At 40.1% G+C, this 21054-nt stretch overlaps 1 protein-coding gene across 5 annotated transcripts in view; it reads right to left on the reverse strand.

The window, feature by feature from the left end:
- Nucleotides 1–21054, reverse strand: part of LOC145406647 (uncharacterized) — a 488439-nt gene that overhangs the window by 16550 nt on the left and 450835 nt on the right. For all 5 annotated transcript variants that reach the window (XM_080277733.1, XM_080277730.1, XM_080277729.1 and 2 more), the window contains one exon: nt 4676–4845. In XM_080277733.1, coding sequence (XP_080133859.1) covers nt 4676–4845 — 170 coding nt within the window. The remainder of the gene's footprint in view (nt 1–4675; nt 4846–21054) is intronic.

Raw genomic sequence — 21054 nt, forward strand, 5'->3', positions numbered from 1 at the left:
CTTGGACCTTGTTGGGAGGACACAAGTCAAGAGTGAAAGTAGTGGAAATGTGTTATCTGAGAAAAGCATGTAGAGTTACATGGAAAGAGACTGAAAACGAGGAGGTGAAGGAGCTTTGTGGTTTGAATGTGAGAGAAACACACTGAGGTGGTTTGGCCATGTGAAGATGATGGAGAGATTGCTGTACAAGTAATCGTGTTATTTTTGATGTATCAAAAACTCAGTTCTTACATCTTTCAACCCGACAAAATCTTTTGCAGGAGTATCCTCTAATTTTTAATGATATCCAACTCAATCCTGCATTATCTTTAATCATACTGGAGGATTCATTCTCTTGGGATTTATCTTGGAAAGATCATAATACCTGTCTTATAAAATATGCTTCTAAGATTATACATATACAAAGCCATCTCCAAGCCTTCTTTACTCCTGCACAGTTGCTGACTTTATAATTAAGTTTCACTTGCCCCTGTGTAAAGTACAACTCTCATAAGTGAGAAGGCTCCTCACACACTGCTCCTCTCAACACGATGTGGTCAAAGGCTTTTCATCTAATTAACTCTCCTCCTCTTACTGGCTCCCTTCAACCTCTGTCTCTTTGCCACACAGCTGCATCTTTATCTCTTTTCTATCACTGCTTAAATGGTCACTGTTCCTCTGAACTGTGTGCTTGCATTCCTTCATCACTATGGCAGATGAGTAGCACCAATCTAGCAACCAATTCTCATCCCTATTCTGTCCAACTCTCTAGTGCAAGAGTAAACTGTTACTCCCAGTCCTTCACACATGCAACAGGTCAACCCTGGAACTGTCTCCCTCTGTCTGTATTTCCTACTGCCTTTGATCTCCAGTCTTTCATCTGTAATGTGTCCAGGCATCTCTAAATTAATGGATCTTGAATTTGGCTCTCTGTTATCTTGATTTAGGATGAATGTTGTGAGAAGAAGTGCATGATCAGGGATTTTGGCACCCCTTGTGAGCATGGCAGCATCCGGATTGACTCAATTGGCTTCGTTTGTGTGAAGCTGCAGAATGTGGTGAATGTTTTTGGTGTATCCAGTAGAGCCAGGATTCCAGGGGCTTGAATGATGAGTGAATGGAAGCGTGGCCTATTGGACTGGACAAGTTTGTGCTCTCTGAACATTGTTACTCCTCATCCTGCCCTTGGGTGGGAAAGGAGGTCTGGATGATGATGTTTTTTCTTGGAGGGAACAATATTGCAGGATCCTAACCTTTGGTTCCTTCTTTCTTGCATTAAAAAAAAAAAAAAAAAAAAAAAAAAAAGAGGTGGAGGGGGGGAGAGGTACTGTATGGGGAGACTGAGGATGAGATGGAGGGATGGAGTGGAGGGGTACATGAGAGAGGGGGGTGTTAACCAAGGGGAGTGCAACAAAATGGTGGGGAACAAGGCAACACAGAAGTGAATTGTTTGTGGCCATCCTTTACAGGATTAAGGCATCTGGCTATGGATATATGGGTAGGCATAACTGAAACTTGTAACTTGGAAATCGAGTCAAACTTAAGCACACAGCCTCCCAGTCAGCTGATTAGGTCAAGATAGCCACCCAGTGTTTACACTTGCTGTGATCATCTGCCTTTTGTTCTACAGTACTTTGTGCATAGAAAACCACTGAAACATCACTGATATTGCCAAATAACAGTGCATATACATAATAAATAGTACAGTATGCAATACTAAGTGAAATGGTAAGTTTTTTGTGTGAAATAGTGTACTGAAACTTGTGACTTAAAATCATATCTGGGAAGCATGCCACACCTAATGGAAAGCACAGTGTTACTAAGGGGCCATGAGGGTAAGACTAAAAAGATAAAGTTTTTATATTTTAGGTTTTCTAGTCAAGAGCACCCTCCCTAACCCCACTGAACGATAAATCATTATGCAATAGGTTTTCACCGATGCCACCCTATTGTGTAGCGAGACTTGATTGTACCTATCTATCTATCTATCTATTGCCAGACGTCTCAATCCCGTTTGGGGTGGCCACAAACAAATCGCCTCCAAGTCGCCCTGTCCCCCGCCATTTCACTCCCCTGCTCCCAGCTCACACCCCCCTCTCTCATATACCTCTCCACCCCATCCCTCCATCTCATCCTCGGCCTCCCCCTCCCTCTTTCCCCCTCCACCTCACTCACATACACTCTCTTTGTCAATCTTTCACCCTCCATCCTCTCCACATGGCCAAACCACCTCAGTGTGTTCCTCATAACGCTTCCTATCACATCCACATCAACACCACAACGCTCCTTTAGATCCTCATTCGTCAGCCTGTCTCTCCATGTGACTCCACAGGCTCCTCTTAAATAACTCATTTCCACTGCTCTCACTCTTGACTTGTGTCCTTCCAACAACGTCCAAGCTTCACTTCCGTACGTTAGAGTTGGTATCACAATACTGTCATGTAGTAACTTTTTCACTTCCATGCTCACTTCCCTGTTTCTTATCACTGCTTTCAAGGAACCAGCAACCTTTCTTCCCTGCTGTACCCTTTCAAGCACTTCACCCTCCAAACCTCCATCCTTACTCATCACACTACCCAAGTACTTAAATGTACTCACACTTTCCAATTCCTCACCATCCAACCTCGCTGTACATTCACTGACTTCACCTCTCTCAAAGACCATCACTTTACTCTTCCCTACATTCACCTTTAGATTCCGTTTCTTACACACTCTCCCAAACTCATCCACCAAGCCTTGCAGCTCCCCTTCGTCTTCACTCAACAACACAGTATCATCTGCAAACAACAGTACAGGGAGTTTCCAAACACTATCCTCTCTCACCAGGGCCACTCCAACATCCACTACCCTACCTTGTACCTCTTTTATTACCCCATCCATGTACAGATTGAACAACCATGGAGACATGACACATCCCTGTTTCAACCCAACCTTCAAAGAGAAAAATACACTTAGATCACCATCCACACGCACTGCAGCCTTCGCACCATCGTACATACTCTTCACAGCATTCAACAACTTTCCGTCTACTCCATATATTCTTAACACTTTCCACAATCCTTGTCTATCCACCCTGTCATATGCTTTCTCCAAATCCATGAAAGCCGCATACAACTTCTTTCCCTTCTCTAGAAACTTTTCCACTACAGATCTGAGAATGAATATCTGATCTACACAACCTCTTCCCTTCCTAAAGCCTCCCTGTTCTTCTCCAACTAATTTCTCTGTTCTTTCTCTAACTCTGTCAATAAGTATCCTACCATACACTTTTCCTATTATACTAAGAAGACAAATGCCCCTATGGTTACCACACACTTCTTTTTCCCCTTTTCCTTTGTACAAGGGAATAATTACCTAAATACTGTAATAATAATAATAATTTGTGGTAGGTGGGGGGCGCTCTGTGTCAGGTGGAGGTGCTCACCATCCACTTATTCAATGTAGTGCTGCTCTGGGTGTCCGCCCTTTCCTCTTTTCCTTCCATCCTCTTCTGTCTTTCTTTCATTCATTCTTTCCTCTTCCTTCTGCCTATGGGTGACTCTACACTCAATGACAAGCCAAATGGAAACCATTACACCAGGAAACCATTTACTATGCTGGGTGGCAACCATATAACCAAATTTTCGTGCCTGGTGGTTTAATGAATAATTAAGGCACTCCAATTGGATTGAGCCTGTGCAGGTTTACATCCAAGGAATGGTTGGAATTTACTGCTCAAGTAATGCCACTCAGGGATGAGTGATGCTGATCACTCTCATCTTAAATGTCAGGACCAACTTGCCTAGCCCCAGGCTCCTACAGTCTTCATGGGGGAACATAGGATTAGATGATGGATGGATGGATGGATAAGAATAATAATAATAATAATAATAAGAATATGAATATGAATAATAATAAGAATATTACTGATAATAATAGCTATAATAATCTAATCCTTTGTTTCTCTGATTCCCTGGTTCTGCCAAAAGAATTCATGCTAGAAAAAAATATATATATACTGTATGATATTTTACAATTACAATAACTGTGACATTATATTAATGTAAAAAACAAACCATCTACAAAAAATGGCAACAAATAAGCTCATTAATATCTGTTACTAAAAATCTCTCTAGGCTGTAGCTTCTCAAAATGAGAAAGATTTAAATTTCTCAAACACTAAACTGAAGTCCACTGTCTCATAGATAATGACAATGTTTTACCTAACCTAGAGGTCATATAGGAAAATGACTAATAAGAAAATGATGATTGATGAACACCTCCTGGTTCCTCAAGGTCCAAAGAATCATCTTCACTTTGCAATATCACATTTAGTTGTACCAACAGTTTTAACATTTCTGCACAATATGGTACTGTGGCTCCCCAATCACAAGTACTATACTTTGAAAGTACACAGTTTAAATTTTATTCTAGGTTTTACTAGCAGCCAGCAAAACTCAACTAGAAATTAGGTAGTGGGGGTACTAAGAAGATACAAAAGATAAGCCTTGCTGCTGTATTTAACAGATGCTGAATTTTGGACAATCAATCCATAATGCTCTATAACAATCAACATGAGACAAGACCACTGTGCAAACCGATGTTAGGAGGCAACATTTCCAAAGGCAAATCTGGATGGCAAAAGTGGTAACTTACAATGAGGACTCAATCCACAGAGAATATGAGGGCACTGATGATGGGAAGTGCAAATGCTCACCTCTGTAGCTCCTGAGTAGCCCGCTGCTCCTTAGCCTGCTCCATGGCTCGCTCCAGGGCCTCCTCCTCCATTCGCGCTCGCTCACGTTCTGCCTCTTGTCTGGCTCTTTCCTTTTCCACTTGCTCCTTCTGCTGTCGCCGTTGTTCCTGCTGCTCTATGATTTGACGTTGCTGGACGTAGGAAGAGAAAGGGGTACTTGTGATATGTGATAATTGGTAATGTAATTTAATACAGGCAATCCTCCTTGTAAGCATTGTAATTGGTGTGTTCTGAAGTGCCACAGCTATTTGCATACAACAGGTACTGTAAATTAGAAGATAATCATCAATGTAAATAATGTAATGGATGTGTTTGAAAATAACACATCTATTTACATATTACTTGTACTATAAATCATGTGACAATCATCATTATAAATAATTAAAAAGATGTGTTCCAACAGATCGTACCTTTTTACGTACTGTATTCCAACATACAAGAAACTGGTAAATTGGTTTTAGAGGTGAAAAGAGAACCACAACAGGCAATATTCCTGTTATTTACTGAGGGCTTCAGGCACCAATGAATGTTTTACTACTGACTTATTGGTGCAAATGAACATCAAAATAGGTTATATGAAAAGAAGGTTGAATGCATAGTACAGTACTGACAACAATGACTACTGAGAGAGAGATCAGTCATTATATTTTCATCATCATCATCATCATCATCCAGACCTCCCTTCCCACCCCAGGGCAGGGGGAGGAGCAGCAATGTTCAGACAGCCCAAACTTGCCCAATCCAATGGGCCATGCTTCCACTCATTCACCATTCAAGCTCCCGGAATCCTGGCTCCATCAGATATGCCAAAAACATTCACCACGTTCTGTAGCTTCACATAAAAGTATCCGACTGAGTCAGTCCGGATGCTGCCATGTTAAAAAGGGGTGCCAAATCCCTGATCATGCACTCCCCCTCATCCAGCCAGCTCCATCTCTTGTCAGTTCCCTAGCCTGACCAACTTCCAAACCTCTCCTCCTCACACACTCATTCACCATATCTCTCCACCTTCTCCTTAGCCTACCTTGCCTCCTCCCTCCTTCAAATTCGCTCAGATATACCTTTTTCACCGCTCTATTGTTATCCATTCTCTCCACATGACCATGCCATCTCATTACACTCTCTTTGATTCTGGTGTCCACTGACCTCCTCACTCCACATCTCTCACAAATCACATTATTTCATATCCTGTCCACCCTCTGTACTCCACATACTTTCTTCAGCAGTCCCATCTCCACTGCTCTTACTCTTGACTTTTCATTTTCATGCCACACCATAGTCTCACATTCATATGTTAAAGTTGGCACTAACATTCCTTCATGTAAGCCTCATGCAGCTGCAACACTCAAGCCTCTGTTTCTTATCAAGGCCTTGAATGCACCAGCTACTTTCCTTCCTTGTGTCACTTTACTTTCAACTTCTTTTGCACATTTTCCTCTCTTTTCTCTCACTGTACCCAGGTATCTGAACTCTCTCACCAGTTCCAGTCTCTCTCCATTCACTGAAACATCGCACTGGGAGTCATCTTCTCCCTCAATAACCATCACTTTACTCTTTTCTACATTTACTCTCAAGGCATGACACTCACAGACATTAGCAAAACTCTGCACTAGCCTACCAGGTTCTTGTCCAGTACCTGCAAGCAGTACTGCATCATCAGCATACAACAAATTTGAGATATTCATCCATCACCATTAATTACCAACACCATCCCTCTCTCCATTACTCTCATCACCCCATCCATATATATATTGAACACCCATGGGGACATCACACAACCCTGTCGCACACCCACACCAATCATGAACCATTCACTTTGATGACCATTAACCCTTACACATGCTTCACTACCATCATAAAAACTCTTGACAGCACCTAGCAGCTTACCATCTACACCATACATACGCAAAACTTTCCACAATCCTTCTCTGTCTACTTTGTCGTATGCTTTTTCCAGATCTATAAATGTCATAAACACCTTACAGTCCTTCTAACACACCTTATCCATTATCTGTCTTACTGCAAATATTTGATCCACACATCCTCTGGCACTCCTAAAGCCACTCTGTTCGTCACTCACTAGGACTTCTGATACCTCTCTTACTTTCTCTATAATATTTCTTCCAAATACAGTCAAGTCACCTAAGGCATGGCTAATTGGTTCTGGACTGCACCCGTGCCATAGAAAACCGTGCCATACAAATAACTAAACCTATGGGAAAAATTGAATTTGGTTCTGGATGTTTGCCCAAAGTTCCCCTTTTCACTCCACTTTTTCCCATTTTTCCCCACTTTACACAAGCACACAATCAAGCAATCAGTCAATGCATGTATAACACGTAACAACAGGCAAAAAAAAATGGAGGGTGATTAGCCTCGTGTCTACTTGGGCAATACCATACGCTGCAGATTGAGCAAAAAAAATCTTGGCCAAATAGACACAGATCAGCTGACCGACCAAAACATTAAAGATGGTGGAGGCTGCCTAGTCAAGCACTGATTGAAGGAGTTTATTTGATAAAGTTTGTGTGTTCAAGTGTCAACAAAACTCACATTTAACACAATAATACTCATTCTTATATACGTGATGATGATGATGATGATGGGAGGCATTATACTTCGTCTTAGCTCAGAGATAGGTGGTTCGTCACTAACCCTTTCATAGCAGTTTTACGAACAAACCTATAAACTAGTCACAATACCCAAAGAATCGTTAATGTTTCATTACTTAACACAATAAATTTGGTGAAGTTTAACGTCCTCATACGAAGGAAAAAAGTCCACAGTTGGAGCACTCGTAGTAGGAAGCTGAAGTGGTTACCATCTTCTTTGTTTACAAACAGGGAAGCGCACCGCAAGGGGAATTCGCCCGCACGTTTCAAACTTTGCCCCACTCGGGCCATAGGTAGTTTATGCACATCGTTCACTGTTTGGGGGTCTGACACCTTCCCATGTCATAGAAAACTGTAGCATAGATGTCTGCGCCATAGGTGTCTTGACTGTACCTTTCCTATGACACTTTAGAGACTTATGCCATGATAATTCTTACACTCACTTCGCTCACCTTCATTTTTTTACAGGGGTGCAATCACTGCCTTTTTCCTACTCTACTGACTCGGTTTTGCTCATCCATGCCTTCTTACATATCTCCAACAAGCACTTCATTCTGCTCTCTCCACTAAACTTAATCATCTCTGCATACACCTCATCAACCCCAGCTGCTTTCCCATTTTTCAGCTGCTTCACACCATTCTTCACCTCTGCGAGTGTCATTGTTCCTGGCACTGCATTCCTTCTCTGTACACCCCCAGTACCAATCATGTTAACAATCGCTTTGTTCTCTCCATTCCCATTCATCGGACTTTCAAAATATTCTTTCCATCTGGTCCTTACTTCATCCTTATGGGTTAATAATATATCACTTACATCTTTCACAATTTCACATTTCATTACACTGTCACTTCTATATTTCTGCACCTCTTTCCAGAATAATATCCTATTTTCAGAGTAACTTGCGTTTACTTTTCTTCTTAGATCATCGTTTACCTCCTCCTTTTTTCTCATCACTAGTCTCTTTACATGCTTTTTGATCTCAGTATATTCAGTTATTATTTCAACTGAACCCCTGTATTGTACTCACTTGTCACTTCTTCCTCTTTTCCTCCACTGCTCTCTTGACTTCTCCATCCTACCATGCCGTACCTTTCTTCTTTGTTGTTACTCTTGCCACGCCACACACTGCTTTAGTATTCCTACCTACAGTGCCTGCAAAAAGTATGAGGAATATCTGTGGGGCATGGCCGGTTTTGGTGTCTTCAGAATTCTGAAGTTTACCATCCAACTGACGGCTCATATTTCACTAAATTGGTGCATGGCAACTCTGTCATATTACATATCAACACCACCCACACAATTTCCCGCCAGTGCTGTGCGGGTAGCACCAGCGAGAGGGAGGATGTATTTGGCTGTGCTGAACAATAATTCCCTCAGTTTCATTCCCTTCCATTAATCATCGTGCTGCTACCCACCCACGTCCTAGAATGGGGCTTAAGAACCTTACTGAGCAAGAAAATGCCATGATTCTTGCCCTGAAGGATGCAAATATGCCTGTCAAGGAAATCTGTCAGCATACAAGGAAGGCAAGACAGCCATTTACAGCCTGATTTCTAAGGCAAAGAATTTCCCCAAAAATGAGATTCCACCTTGTAAACCTGTTCCTGGGTGTCCCAGAAAGACAACAGCAACAACTGACATGCTTATCAAAAGACAAGTACTGAAAAATCCACGAATCACTGCAAAACAATTGAAGTATGCCTACCTTGACATTCTTGGAAGTGTTGCTAAGCACACCATTCACCATCGCTGCCAGAAAGAACTAATGCTGCATCTTTGTTCCCTGACCTGCAAGACTCTTCTGACTCGCAAAATGTATGCTGCTCGTCTCAGTTTTGCAAGGAAATACAGATTTACCTCATGAAGACTGGAGAAGGGCCTTATGGAGCGACGAGGTCGACTTTCCAGTGTGGTGACAGAGGCGTGGCAAGCTGAGACGTCCGTCACACATAACTCCCCTTGACTCCCGGTATGTGCAACTGACTGTCAAACACCCACACTCAGTCATGATTTGGGGCTGCTTCATTGGAGAGAAAGGGCATGGAGGATTGTATGTGCTACCCAAGAACGTCACGATGACTGGAGATCGTTACACTTGTGTCTTGCAAAGCCATATGTTGATTTTTTATGATATCCATGACTACAACTTCTTTATGCAAGACAGTGCACCATGCCACAAGGCAAAGAAGGTCATGAAATGGTTGGCAGACAAACAGGTGAACATTCTTGAGTGGCCTGGGAACCCTCCAGATCTGCATCCCATTGAGGAACTGTGGTCTCGCATGAAGCTGAAACTTCAAGAAAAGGACACCTCTTCAATTCCATGCCTTGTTGAAGTTATCAAGGACATCTGGATGCAAGAAATTGGCCTGGATTACTACAGAACACTTGCTGATTCCATGCCTCGACGCATACAAGAGGTTTTGAAGGCACGTGGTGGCCATACAACGCACTAAAATAAAGAAATAAAATAAAGAAAATGAAAAGCATTTTTTTTTTTTTTTTTTTTTTTTTTAGCAATTCCATATACTTTTTGCAGGTACTGTAAGCAATCCCCATATAGATTTCACAAGCTGTCAAGATCCATTTAATTCCAATTCACTGATTCTAACTCCTCCCCTATTTTGGTCCTGTATTCATCTACCATTTCTTTGATCCTCAGCTTCTCAACTTACAGCTCCTCTCTCTCTTGGTCCACCTCACTCCTCTCAGCTTGATCCTGCATACCACAATCATATGATCTGACAAACCTCCACATCTTCCTCTCACTGCCCTCATATCAGCAACGCTACCCAGCAACAATTTCTCAACAAGTATGAAATCAATCAGGCTCCTTTTAACATCATCTCCATTCCCTCTATACCATGTACATTAATGTGCAACTTTATCTTTAAAATAAGAATAAGAATTACAAATGCACAACCTCCTTTTCTCTAGTTAAAAAAAGGTCTCCATTATTGAAAAACCTTGTCTGGAAATAATAACATAAAAAGGTCATCATGGTGAAGAACAGTATGTCCTAATTTTTTTCTTTTTAATCCTTCAGTCTCTTGATGTATTCTTTTTGTTTATTTTTACTGCCTTAACATAATTTTTACTATACTTTGGGAAAACCATTGATTGTGAAGAGTGCTAGAAACATATTCCAATAAACTTCTCCTTGAGGAAAGGTCTCCCCAAAGTGAAACTGAATTGTCAGATAGAAACAGGATTACTATGAAAATTGCCATTGGATGCGAAGCGTTAATTCTCTGGTAAATTGCAGAAATACTGCAACTTGGGTTTTCACCAACACCTATTGTCATGCAATTTACAATTTCAAAAGTACAAAAAATTTATGATGGTCGTTACTATGGCTCAGATGTAAGAAAGCAAACTATTATGTGACACAACTATACAGTACGTGGGGCACATTTCTGGTTCATAACTGTGGGGCAATGGATGCACGCGCGGACACGCGCACATACGCACACACACACACGCACATGCAGATATTGATGAGGGGATGAGTTTTTGGAACCTGAGGAGGAAATAAGCATTCCACAAGTACCAAAGGTAGTAGTTGATAAACATGAAGTACTGAAACTGATGAAGGAATTGGATGTAAGATGGGGAGTAGGACTAGATGAAGTGGCATGATAGATACTGAAAGAAGATGCAGACCAGTTGGAGGGATGAATCCACGATGCTATTAAATGTTCTCGACAAAGGTGAATTACTGATACACTGGAAAAGAGCAAATATAGTGCCATTATACACTACATATGAGGAGACAGAGAAGACCCACATGAACTACATGCCTATGCCCCTTACTAAAATCATTTGTAAACTGTGAAAAAATAGAAAACCTGGACTTCACTTCTACAGAGGAAAGAGTTAAAGACAAAAAAACAATGTGGGTTCAGAGAAGGATCACCTTGCATTACTAACCTGCAAAGTTTCTAAGGATGTCAGGGATATTACTGTATATGAGTGAAAGATGTGGGCAGATTGTGTCACCTGATCTTGAGGAGGACATCTGATAGGGTACAACATAAAGCTATTATGGAAAATTAATACTGCAGGAAGAGAGCATGGGTAACTTAAAACTTAAGGAAAACTATTTGTTCGGAAGGCAGATGAGAATGGTTATAAGAGATAAGGTAACCCGGTGGAAGAGTGTATCCAAGAGTGTAACCAGCAGAGTGTCCCAGGATTCAATACTGGTCACAGTCATGTTTCCAATATATGTAAATGACATGCCAGAAGCACTGTGAAGCTATATGAATATGTTTGCAGATGATGCAAAATTTATGAAAAGTATTATAAATGATGCTAGTTGAAGAGTTGCAAGATGACACAGACAAAACACACAACAGGAGTCAGACCTGGAAAATGATTTTAATGCAGACATGTCTTGTATTAGATATAGGGCTCAGTGAGAAGAGACCTAAATGGGAATAAAAAATGGGATAAGAGAAAATTTACAAAGCAAGAGAAGAGAAGGAAATAGGAGTAATCATACAGGATGATGGGTCACCTCAAAAAATATATTCAACAGAATTATTGGAGAGGCATATGCACAGTTGACAAACATGAGGGTGGCTTTTAATTATGGAAGAACATATGCTGAGAGAAATTTTAGTGTCCACGGTAAGACCAAGGCTCAAGTACGCAGCAGTGATGTGATCACCACATTTTGAAAAAATAAAAAATAAATTTTAAAAAATGGAGAAGGTACAAAGGATGGACATAAAGATGATTTCAGACTCGAGAGAGCTTTCCTATAAAGAAAGACCACAGAAGCTAAAAGTGTGCTTATTATGGGAAAGGAGGAAGAGTGTATTTTTATTTTTATTTTATTTTTTTTTACATTAATGAGCAGAGGAAAAAAAGAAAAAATACACACACCAGATTACAGGTGTCCTCCATTCATTAAAAAAAAAAATCTGTAACAGTTGGACTTGACCTGCTGTAGGTTGAAGTTCTGAGGGAAGTAATCTGTGGAAGTCTGTTCCAAAGAGAGGCAGCTTGGGAAATAAAGGAATTCTGATAAGCAGAGACCTTCAACATGGCACTGTGACAGTCAAGTAATGGGTGCTACCAGATGCCTGTGTAGCACAGAGGAGGGGAATGGAAAGGTGGCACAATGAATGCAATTTCATCTGAGCATTTGCCATAAAAGTCTCTGTAAAATAATGCAAAAGAGGCAACACTCTGTCTTACTTGCAGGGGAAGTACAGTAGTTGATTTGTATTTGCAGGGATATTAATTATTTTTATAGCTTTGTTCTGAATTTTGTCTAGTTCTTTTAGTGCCACCTCTCCACATTCACTCCACACAGGTGGGGCATATTCAAGCTGAGAGTGCACGACTCTTGTAATTTACAGCTAACTGCTTATCTGTCAAGAAGTACAGTAATGGATTTTGTAAAATAATCCAAAGTTTCTTGGAGGCAGTTTTAGCAAGTGATTTAACATGAGATACCCAACTGAGGATACTGTTAATCAAAACACTGAAAATTTCAAATCTTTTAGAAACAGGAATATTGGCTGCAATGAAGGTAATATTAGAATCAGGCAATATCTGTCTATTAGTAAATTGGATACACAGAATTTAGCTTTCCTAGCATTAAATGAAACAATGTTATTCTGTCCCCATCTGGTGATCTTAGATAAGTTTTGATTTATGGAGATTGCCGTGATGGGCTGGGAGTTAGAGATAACAAACTTTGTGAATGGGTAGTTAAGCGTAAAGAAACTGTGATGTGTTGAATCATCTGCATATGAGCGAATGGGATTATAGGTGACAGACAAGAGATCATTAATATGAATGAGGAACAGCGTTTGGGCCAGGGACTGATCTTGTGGCACACCAGCATTAACCCCCTAATGGCCGTGCCTTCAGATATTTGCGTGCTTCCCTGGCCGGCCCCAGCACCTTTTTTTCTAAGTTCTAAAAATTGATATTTCTTAAAGATGTGAAGAGAATCATCTAGCACACCTGGCAATGTGTTTTTTAAATTCCTAAACCCATCCTGTGAGTCATTATGATTTGCGGTAAAAAAAAAAAAAAAAAAAAAAAAAAAAAAACTGCTGCATGTGCCATTAACATGTAAACATATAGGTGAAAACATCCAAGAAAAAGTGACCACCTGAGTGCTTAGCATGGTAGAATAGGGTCAGGTAAACGTACCAGTGACCTTCGTTCCCTTCCCATAATTGTTTGCAGTTTTCTATAGCTTGGGTTAATTTGATGTCACCGGCACATTTACGGTAAAACGTCACTCAATGCCGGCAGCCATTGTGGGGTTAGCTGAGTGGAAACTGGAATATACATCATCTACCTTTACTCTTATCTTTCTACAGCCAAGACAGGAGAAATAAATGGGACAAAAGATAGTAAGCCATAGTATGGCAGTTTGGATATACAGAGTTGTAAGAGGTCTAGAACGACTGAACAAAGAGGATCTTGAAATGTATGGTGAATGGAGAAGACATAAATACAAACTGAGGGAGAGCATGTGCTTCAATTATGTGAAAAACTTAGTTTCCCAAACAGAGGTCCAGATATCTGGAATGGGTTGGATGAGGAGATGGTGCAGGCAAAAAAAACATCCATGTGTTTAAATTAGATGGGATAAAAATAGCTACGGAGGCAGGACAATTCATGCTTGGCTCAAATGTTGTATACTGCAACTAGGTAAATACAACTACATGTGACTGTGCATGCACACACACACACACTAACATAAGAGTAGCATTTCATTATATGGATGAGGAGATGATGAAAAAATTGATAGTGGCCATGATCCGCCCCAGGTAAGAATATGCAGCAGTAGTGTGGTCCCCACACAAAAAGAAAGATATAAACAAGATTAAGAGAATACAAAGAACAGCAACCAAGATGGTCCCCAGTCTGACAGACCTGTCATAGAGAGAGAGGCTGGAAAAACTGGATTTGCCTTCCTTAGATGAAAGGAGAAAGAGGGGAGACATGATTGCAGTGTTGAGGACCATGGTGGGAGTAGATAAAATTGACAAAGAAAATCTGTTTGTATGGGATAAGAGAGCAACAAGAGGACACGGAATGAAATTGAAAAAGTCAAGCTGCTTGAAGGATATCAAGAAATATAGCTTTCCTTACAGAAGTATAGACTTATGGAATAGCCTGGACAAAGAGATCGTCCAATCTAAAAACTTAAACGAGTTTAAAGCTAAATTCGACTTATTGAGAAACAGCGACGGAAACCCACGAGCATAGTACATTCCGTGTATATCACAATTAGGTATATAGGTAAATACTTAAATATTTGGAATGACTTAGACAAAGAGGTGGTGCATGAGAAAAACATTCATGTGTGTAAAGGTAGACTTGATAAATGTGGATATGGAGACAGGACAACACGAGCATTGCTCAATTCCTGTATACTACAAATAGGTAAATACACACACACACACACACACACACACACACACACACACACACACACACACACATACGTGTTAATAGGGAACGTCGAGCCAAGAGACGAGCTTCATAGACAGGGAAGATACAACTTTGGCAAAGCAAATTTTACAGGATTGAGAAACTTTTTTGAAAATCCAGATTGGAGAAAATTCAAAGAAACAAGAGAGATACAGAGGAAGTGGGATATCTTTCTAGACCTCTATAATTTGGGAGTGGAAAAATTTGTACCAAGAGTAAGAGGGAAAGAAAACAGGAAAAAGGAGTGGTTTAATAGAAGGTGTATGATAGCAAAAAAAGGGAGAGATAAGGCGTGGACCAATTGGAGAAAAAGAGGTAACAACAGAACAAAGGAAGAATATAAAAGAACAAGAAATGAATACACAAGAATATGTAGAGATGAAGAAAGGAATTCTGAAAAAGGTATAGTAGACAAATGCAAAGGATGAACCCAAACCGTTTTATAGATTTGTTAATGGCAAACTGAAACAAAAGGAAGGAATCACAAAACTGAAAGTAGAAGGAGAGGTCTATAAGGATGCAGCAATGCAAGCAGAAATAATGAACAAACGTTTCCAGTCAGTTTTCACAAATGAAAAGGAGCTTGTGGAAGGGGAGGGAGTGATTAGAAATGTACCGGTGATAAAAGATATAAAAGTGGAGGTACAGGAAGTGTATAAATTACTGGAAACTCAAGATGTAAGGAAAGCCCCAGGACCTGATGGAATTTCTAATTGGGTACTGAAGGAATGCAGAGAACAACTGGCAGATAGAATTCACAGTTTAATCGTGTGTTCTCTGGAAGAGGGGAAAGTGCCACAAGAATGGAAGAGGGCAAATGTGGTACCAATTTATAGGGGAGGAAACAGGGAAGAACCCCCTGAATTATAGACCAGTGTCTCTAACCAGCATGGTCGCAAAATTGTGCGAGAGAATCCTGAAAGACGGATAAAATATCTGGAAGAGATGAATATTTTGGCTGAATGTCAGTTTGGATTCAGAAGTGGAAGGTCATGTATTTACCTATTTGTATTTACCTATTTGTAGTATACAGGAATTGAGCAATGCTCGTGTTGTCCTGTCTCCATATCCACATTTATCAAGTCTACCTTTACACACATGAATGTTTTTCTCATGCACCACCTCTTTGTCTAAGTCGTTCCAAATATTTAAGAATATACCTAATTGTGATATACACGGAATGTACTATGCTCGTGGGTTTCCGTCGCTGTTTCTCAATAAGTCGAATTTAACTTTAAACTCGTTTATGTTTTTAGACTGGACGATCTCTTTGTCCAGGCTATTCCATAAGTCTATACTTCTGTAAGGAAAGCTATATTTCTTGATATCCTTCAAGCAGCTTGACTTTTTCAATTTCATTCCATGTCCTCTTGTTGCTCTCTTATCCCATACAAACAGATCTTCTTTGTCAATTTTATCTACTCCCACCATGGTCCTGAACACCGCAATCATGTCTCCCCTCTTTCTCCTTTCCTCTAACGAAGGCAAATCCAGTTTTTCCAGCCTCTCTCTGTATGACAGGTCTGTCAGACTGGGGACCATCTTGGTTGCTGTTCTTTGTATTCTCTCAATCTTGTTTATATCTTTCTTTTTGTGTGGGGACCACACTACCGCTGCATATTCTAACCTGGGGCGGATCATGGCCACTATCAATTTTTTCATCATTTCCTCATCCATATAATGAAATGCTACTCTTATGTTAGTCAAGAGCTTATAAGTCTCTCCAACTATCTTGTTAATGTGCTTTTCTGGTGACAAACTATCTTGGACCAGCACTCCCAAATCTTTCTCTTCTCTCCTTTTTGTGATTAATTCATTACCCAAAAATAATTCAGTGATGGTCTCCTGGTACTTTTACCCATTTCCAATATTTTACATTTCTTTACATTAAATTTCATTTCCCACGTCCGGCTCCAATTGTGTATCCTATCCAAATCCTCCTGCAGTATTTTACAATCCTCCTCAACCTCTATCTTCCTCAAGATCTTTGCATCATCAGCAAACAGACTCGCATAACTGTTCACTCCATCTACCATATCATTTACATAAATCAGGAACATTACTGGCGCCAACACTGAGCCTTGAGGGACTCCACTTGTTACTTCCCTCCATCCAGACATCTTTTCCTTTATTACTGTCCTCATTTGTCTGTCTCTCAAAAAGTCTCTCATCCATTCCAGAAGTTTCCCCTTTAGTCCTCCTATATATTCTAGTTTCCACATTAGTCTCTTATGAGGTACCTTGTCAAAGGCCTTCTAAGTCTAAGTACACACAATCCACCCAACCATCTCTCTCCTGTACCACATCAATCGCTCTTGAGTAAAAGTTCAACAAGTTTGAAACACATGACCTTCCACTTCTGAATCCAAACTGACATTCAGCCAAAATATTCATCTCTTCCAGATATTTTATCCATCTGTCTTTCAGGATTCTCTCACACAATTTTGCGACCATGCTGGTTAGAGACACTGGTCTGTTTCCTCCCTTGTAAATTGGTACCACATTTGCCCTCTTCCATTCTTTTGGCACTTTCCCCTCTTCCAGTGAGCATACAATTAAGCTGTGAATTTTATCCGCCAGTTGTTCTCTGCATTCCTTCAGTACCCAATTAGAAATTCCATCAGGTCCTGGGGCTTTCCTTACATCTTGAGTTTCCTGTAATTTATACACTTCCTGCACCTCCACTTTTATATCTTTCATCACCGGAACATTTCTAATCACTCCCTCCCCTTCCACAAGCTCCTTTTCTTTAGTGAAAACTGACTGGAAACGTTTGTTCATTATTTCTGCTTGCATTGCCGCATCATTAAAGACCTCTCCATCTACTTTCAGCTTGGTGATTCCTTCCTTTTGTTTCAGTTTGCCATTAACAAATCTATAAAACAGTTTGGGTTCATCCTTGCATTTGTCAATTATACCTTTTTCAAAATTCCTTTCTTCTTCCCTACGTATTCTTGTGTATTCGTTTCTTGTTCTTTTATATTCTTCCTTTGTTCTGTCGTTACCTCTCTTTCTCCAATTGTTCCACGCCTTATCTCTCTTTTTTTTGGCTATCATACACCTTCTATTAAACCACTCCTTTTTCCTGTTTTCTTTCCCTCTTACTCTTGGTACAAATTTTTCCACTCCCAAATTATAGAGGTCTAGAAAGATATCCCACTTCCTCTGTATCTCTCTTGTTTCTCTGAATTTTCTCCAATCCGCATTTTCAAAAAGTTTCTCAATCCTGTAAAATTTGCTTTGCCAAAGTTGTATCTTCCCTGTCTATGAAGCTCGTCTCTTGGCTCGACGTTTCCTATTAACATCTGGAACTCAATGACCACGTGATCACTTTTTCCCAAAGGACAGAGATATTCCAATGATTCTATTACATCAGGTTCTTTGGTGAACAGTAAATCTAACCTTGCTGGTGTGTCCTCACCTCGAAACCGTGTCTCTTTCTTTTGACCCACTGCGTCATCACATTATTCATTATTATATTTAATAACATAGTACCCCACGAATCCTCGCCGCCTCCCGAGTACCATTCCTCCCAGTTCACCTCTTTACAATTAAAGTCACCCACCAAAATTATATTATTGCTTTTCTCAATTATTTTTTGCAAGTAGCTAGCCATATCTGACAACATCTCATGGTATTCGTCATCCTTCCATGCTCTCGTCTTTGGGGGAACATACACTACCGCCATATCTCTCTTAACATTCTCTCCAGTTTCTAATTTCATATATATCACTTCAGCCCTGCCTTCTCCCATTTCCACAGTATCTACATTTATGTTGTTCTTCACTGCTATCATCACTCCTCCTCCCTTTTTTTCTTTTCTGTCTTTTCTCCACTTGTTGAGCTTTTACTCAAGAGTAATTGACGTGGTACAGGAGAGAGATGGTTGGGTGGATTGTGTGTACTTAGACTTAAAGAAGGCCTTTGACAAGGTACCTCATAAGAGACTAATGTGGAAACTTGAATATATAGGAGGACTGAAGGGGAAACTTTTGGAATGGATGAGAGACTTTTTGAGAGACAGACAAATGAGGACAGTAATAAAGGATAGGATGTCTGGATGGAGAGAAGTAACAAGTGGAATCCCTCAAGGCTCAGTGTTGGCAAGGGTAATGTTCCTGATTTACGTAAATGATATGGTAGATGGAGTGAACAGTTATGCTGATGATGTAAAGATCTTGAGGAAGGTAGAGGTTAAGGAGGATTGTAAAATGCTGCAGGAGGATTTGGATAGGATACATGATTGGAGCCGGACATGGGAAATGAAATTTAATGTAAAGAAATGTAAAATATTGGAAATGGGCAAAAGTACCAGGAGGCCATCACTGAATTATTTGTTGGGTAATGAATTAATCACAAAAATGAGAGAAGAGGAAGATTTGGGAGTGCTGGTCCAAGATAGTTTGTCACCAGAAAACCACATTAACAAGCTAGTTGGAGAGACTTATAAACTCTTGACTAACATAAGAGTACCATTTCATTATATGGATGAGGAGATGATGAAAAAATTGATAGTGGCCATGATCCGCCCCAGGTAAGAATATGCAGCTGTAGTGTGGTACCCACACAAAAAGAAAGATATAAACAAGATTGAGAGAATACAAAGAACAGCAATCAAGATGGTCCCAAGTCTGGCAGACCTGTCATACAGAGAGAGGCTGGAAAAACTGGATTTGCCTTCCTTAGATGAAAGGAGAAAGAGGGGAGACATGATTGCAGTGTTCAGGACCATGGTGGGAGTAGATAAAATTGACAAAGAAGATCTGTTTGTATGGGATAAGAGAGCAACAAGAGGACACATAATGAAATTGAAAAAGTCAAGCTGCTTGAAGGATATCAAGAAATATAGCTTTCCTTACAGAAGTATAGACTTATGGAATAGCCTGGACGAAGAGATCGTCCAGTCTAAAAACTTAAAAACGAGTATAAAGCTAAATTTGACTAACTGAGAAACAGCGACGGAAACCCACGAGCATAGCACATTCTGTGTATATCACAATTAGGTATATTAAGTAAATACATAAATATTTGGAATGACTTAGACAAAGAGGTGGTGCATGAGAAAAACATTCATGTGTGTAAAGGTAGACTTGATAAATGTGGATATGGAGACAGGACAACACGAGCATTGCTCAATTCCTGTATACTACTAATAGGTAAATACACACACACACACACACACACACACACACACACACACACACACACACACACACACACACACACACACACACACACACACACACTATTCAGATTTCATACTGCAACAACTTAACAAATTTAAATGACGAATTGGCTCTAAATCATCAGCAACTTAAAACTGTAATAAAACAGTTTTAAAGAACTGACCATATGCTGACTTTCTGTAATAAATCTACAGAACATTACAAAAGGCTACCATCACAGATCCACTGCTACTTATATGGCTGGCTTACTGATTTCCCTAATTTATAGTACCTGTTGTATGAAAGAGTTGTGACATTTAGAAACCCATTCCTAACATACACTGACAACCACCTGAACCAGAGGTGCCTACTGGCCCATCCTTACATCATTACAAAGTGGAGGGGTTTCTTGTCTCATCTCCCTCCCTTGTTAACTTCTTGAATCTGGGGACACATTTTTCAGTTTATCCTTTGCTTTTTCCAGATGACTTTAATCAGCTAAGAAAAGTCTCTCATACTGAATGGGTCAATATAGGTGACACATAACATTTCTAATTTAAAATCTATCCTGCTCTGAGTAAAACTATCTGGTGACATCAATACTAAAGTATGAGGAAAAAACGGTCACCAGACTGAAGGGCTGAACCCTCTTATTACAAGAACATCTCTAATATGGGGTGTCCCCTATGTATGTCAGGGATATGTTTCAGAATGCCACAGCATTTTCCATACATTTGGTGCTGTAAACTGGGGGAACTGTATTCTTAAGTTATCTTTATTAACCTGTTCAATCTGCTGATCTATTTAAAAAGAAAAAATCTTGCTCTCCAAACAACTGTCCTGTTTTTACCTTAGGATAACCTTTTTGAACTGTATAAATATAGCCCTGATTTACCTTTTTGGTACAAGATTTACAGAGAACTCTGGAGGTAGCTAGAACCAAATAAGTTGCTGATATAAGTTGGGGGCTCAACCACCTGGTTTTACAAACATCGTCATTCACTTCTCTATCCTCTAAAATGAGGATGGTGGACTGCAAAAGAAGGGGAAACTGACCCTGCAATCCACCAGGTACATTCAGATGACTGTGGAGTT

The sequence above is a fragment of the Coenobita brevimanus genome, chromosome 71, assembly GCF_032717465.1.
Source record: "Coenobita brevimanus isolate Jiangsu-jjx chromosome 71, ASM3271746v2, whole genome shotgun sequence".
NCBI lineage: Eukaryota > Metazoa > Arthropoda > Malacostraca > Decapoda > Coenobitidae > Coenobita > Coenobita brevimanus.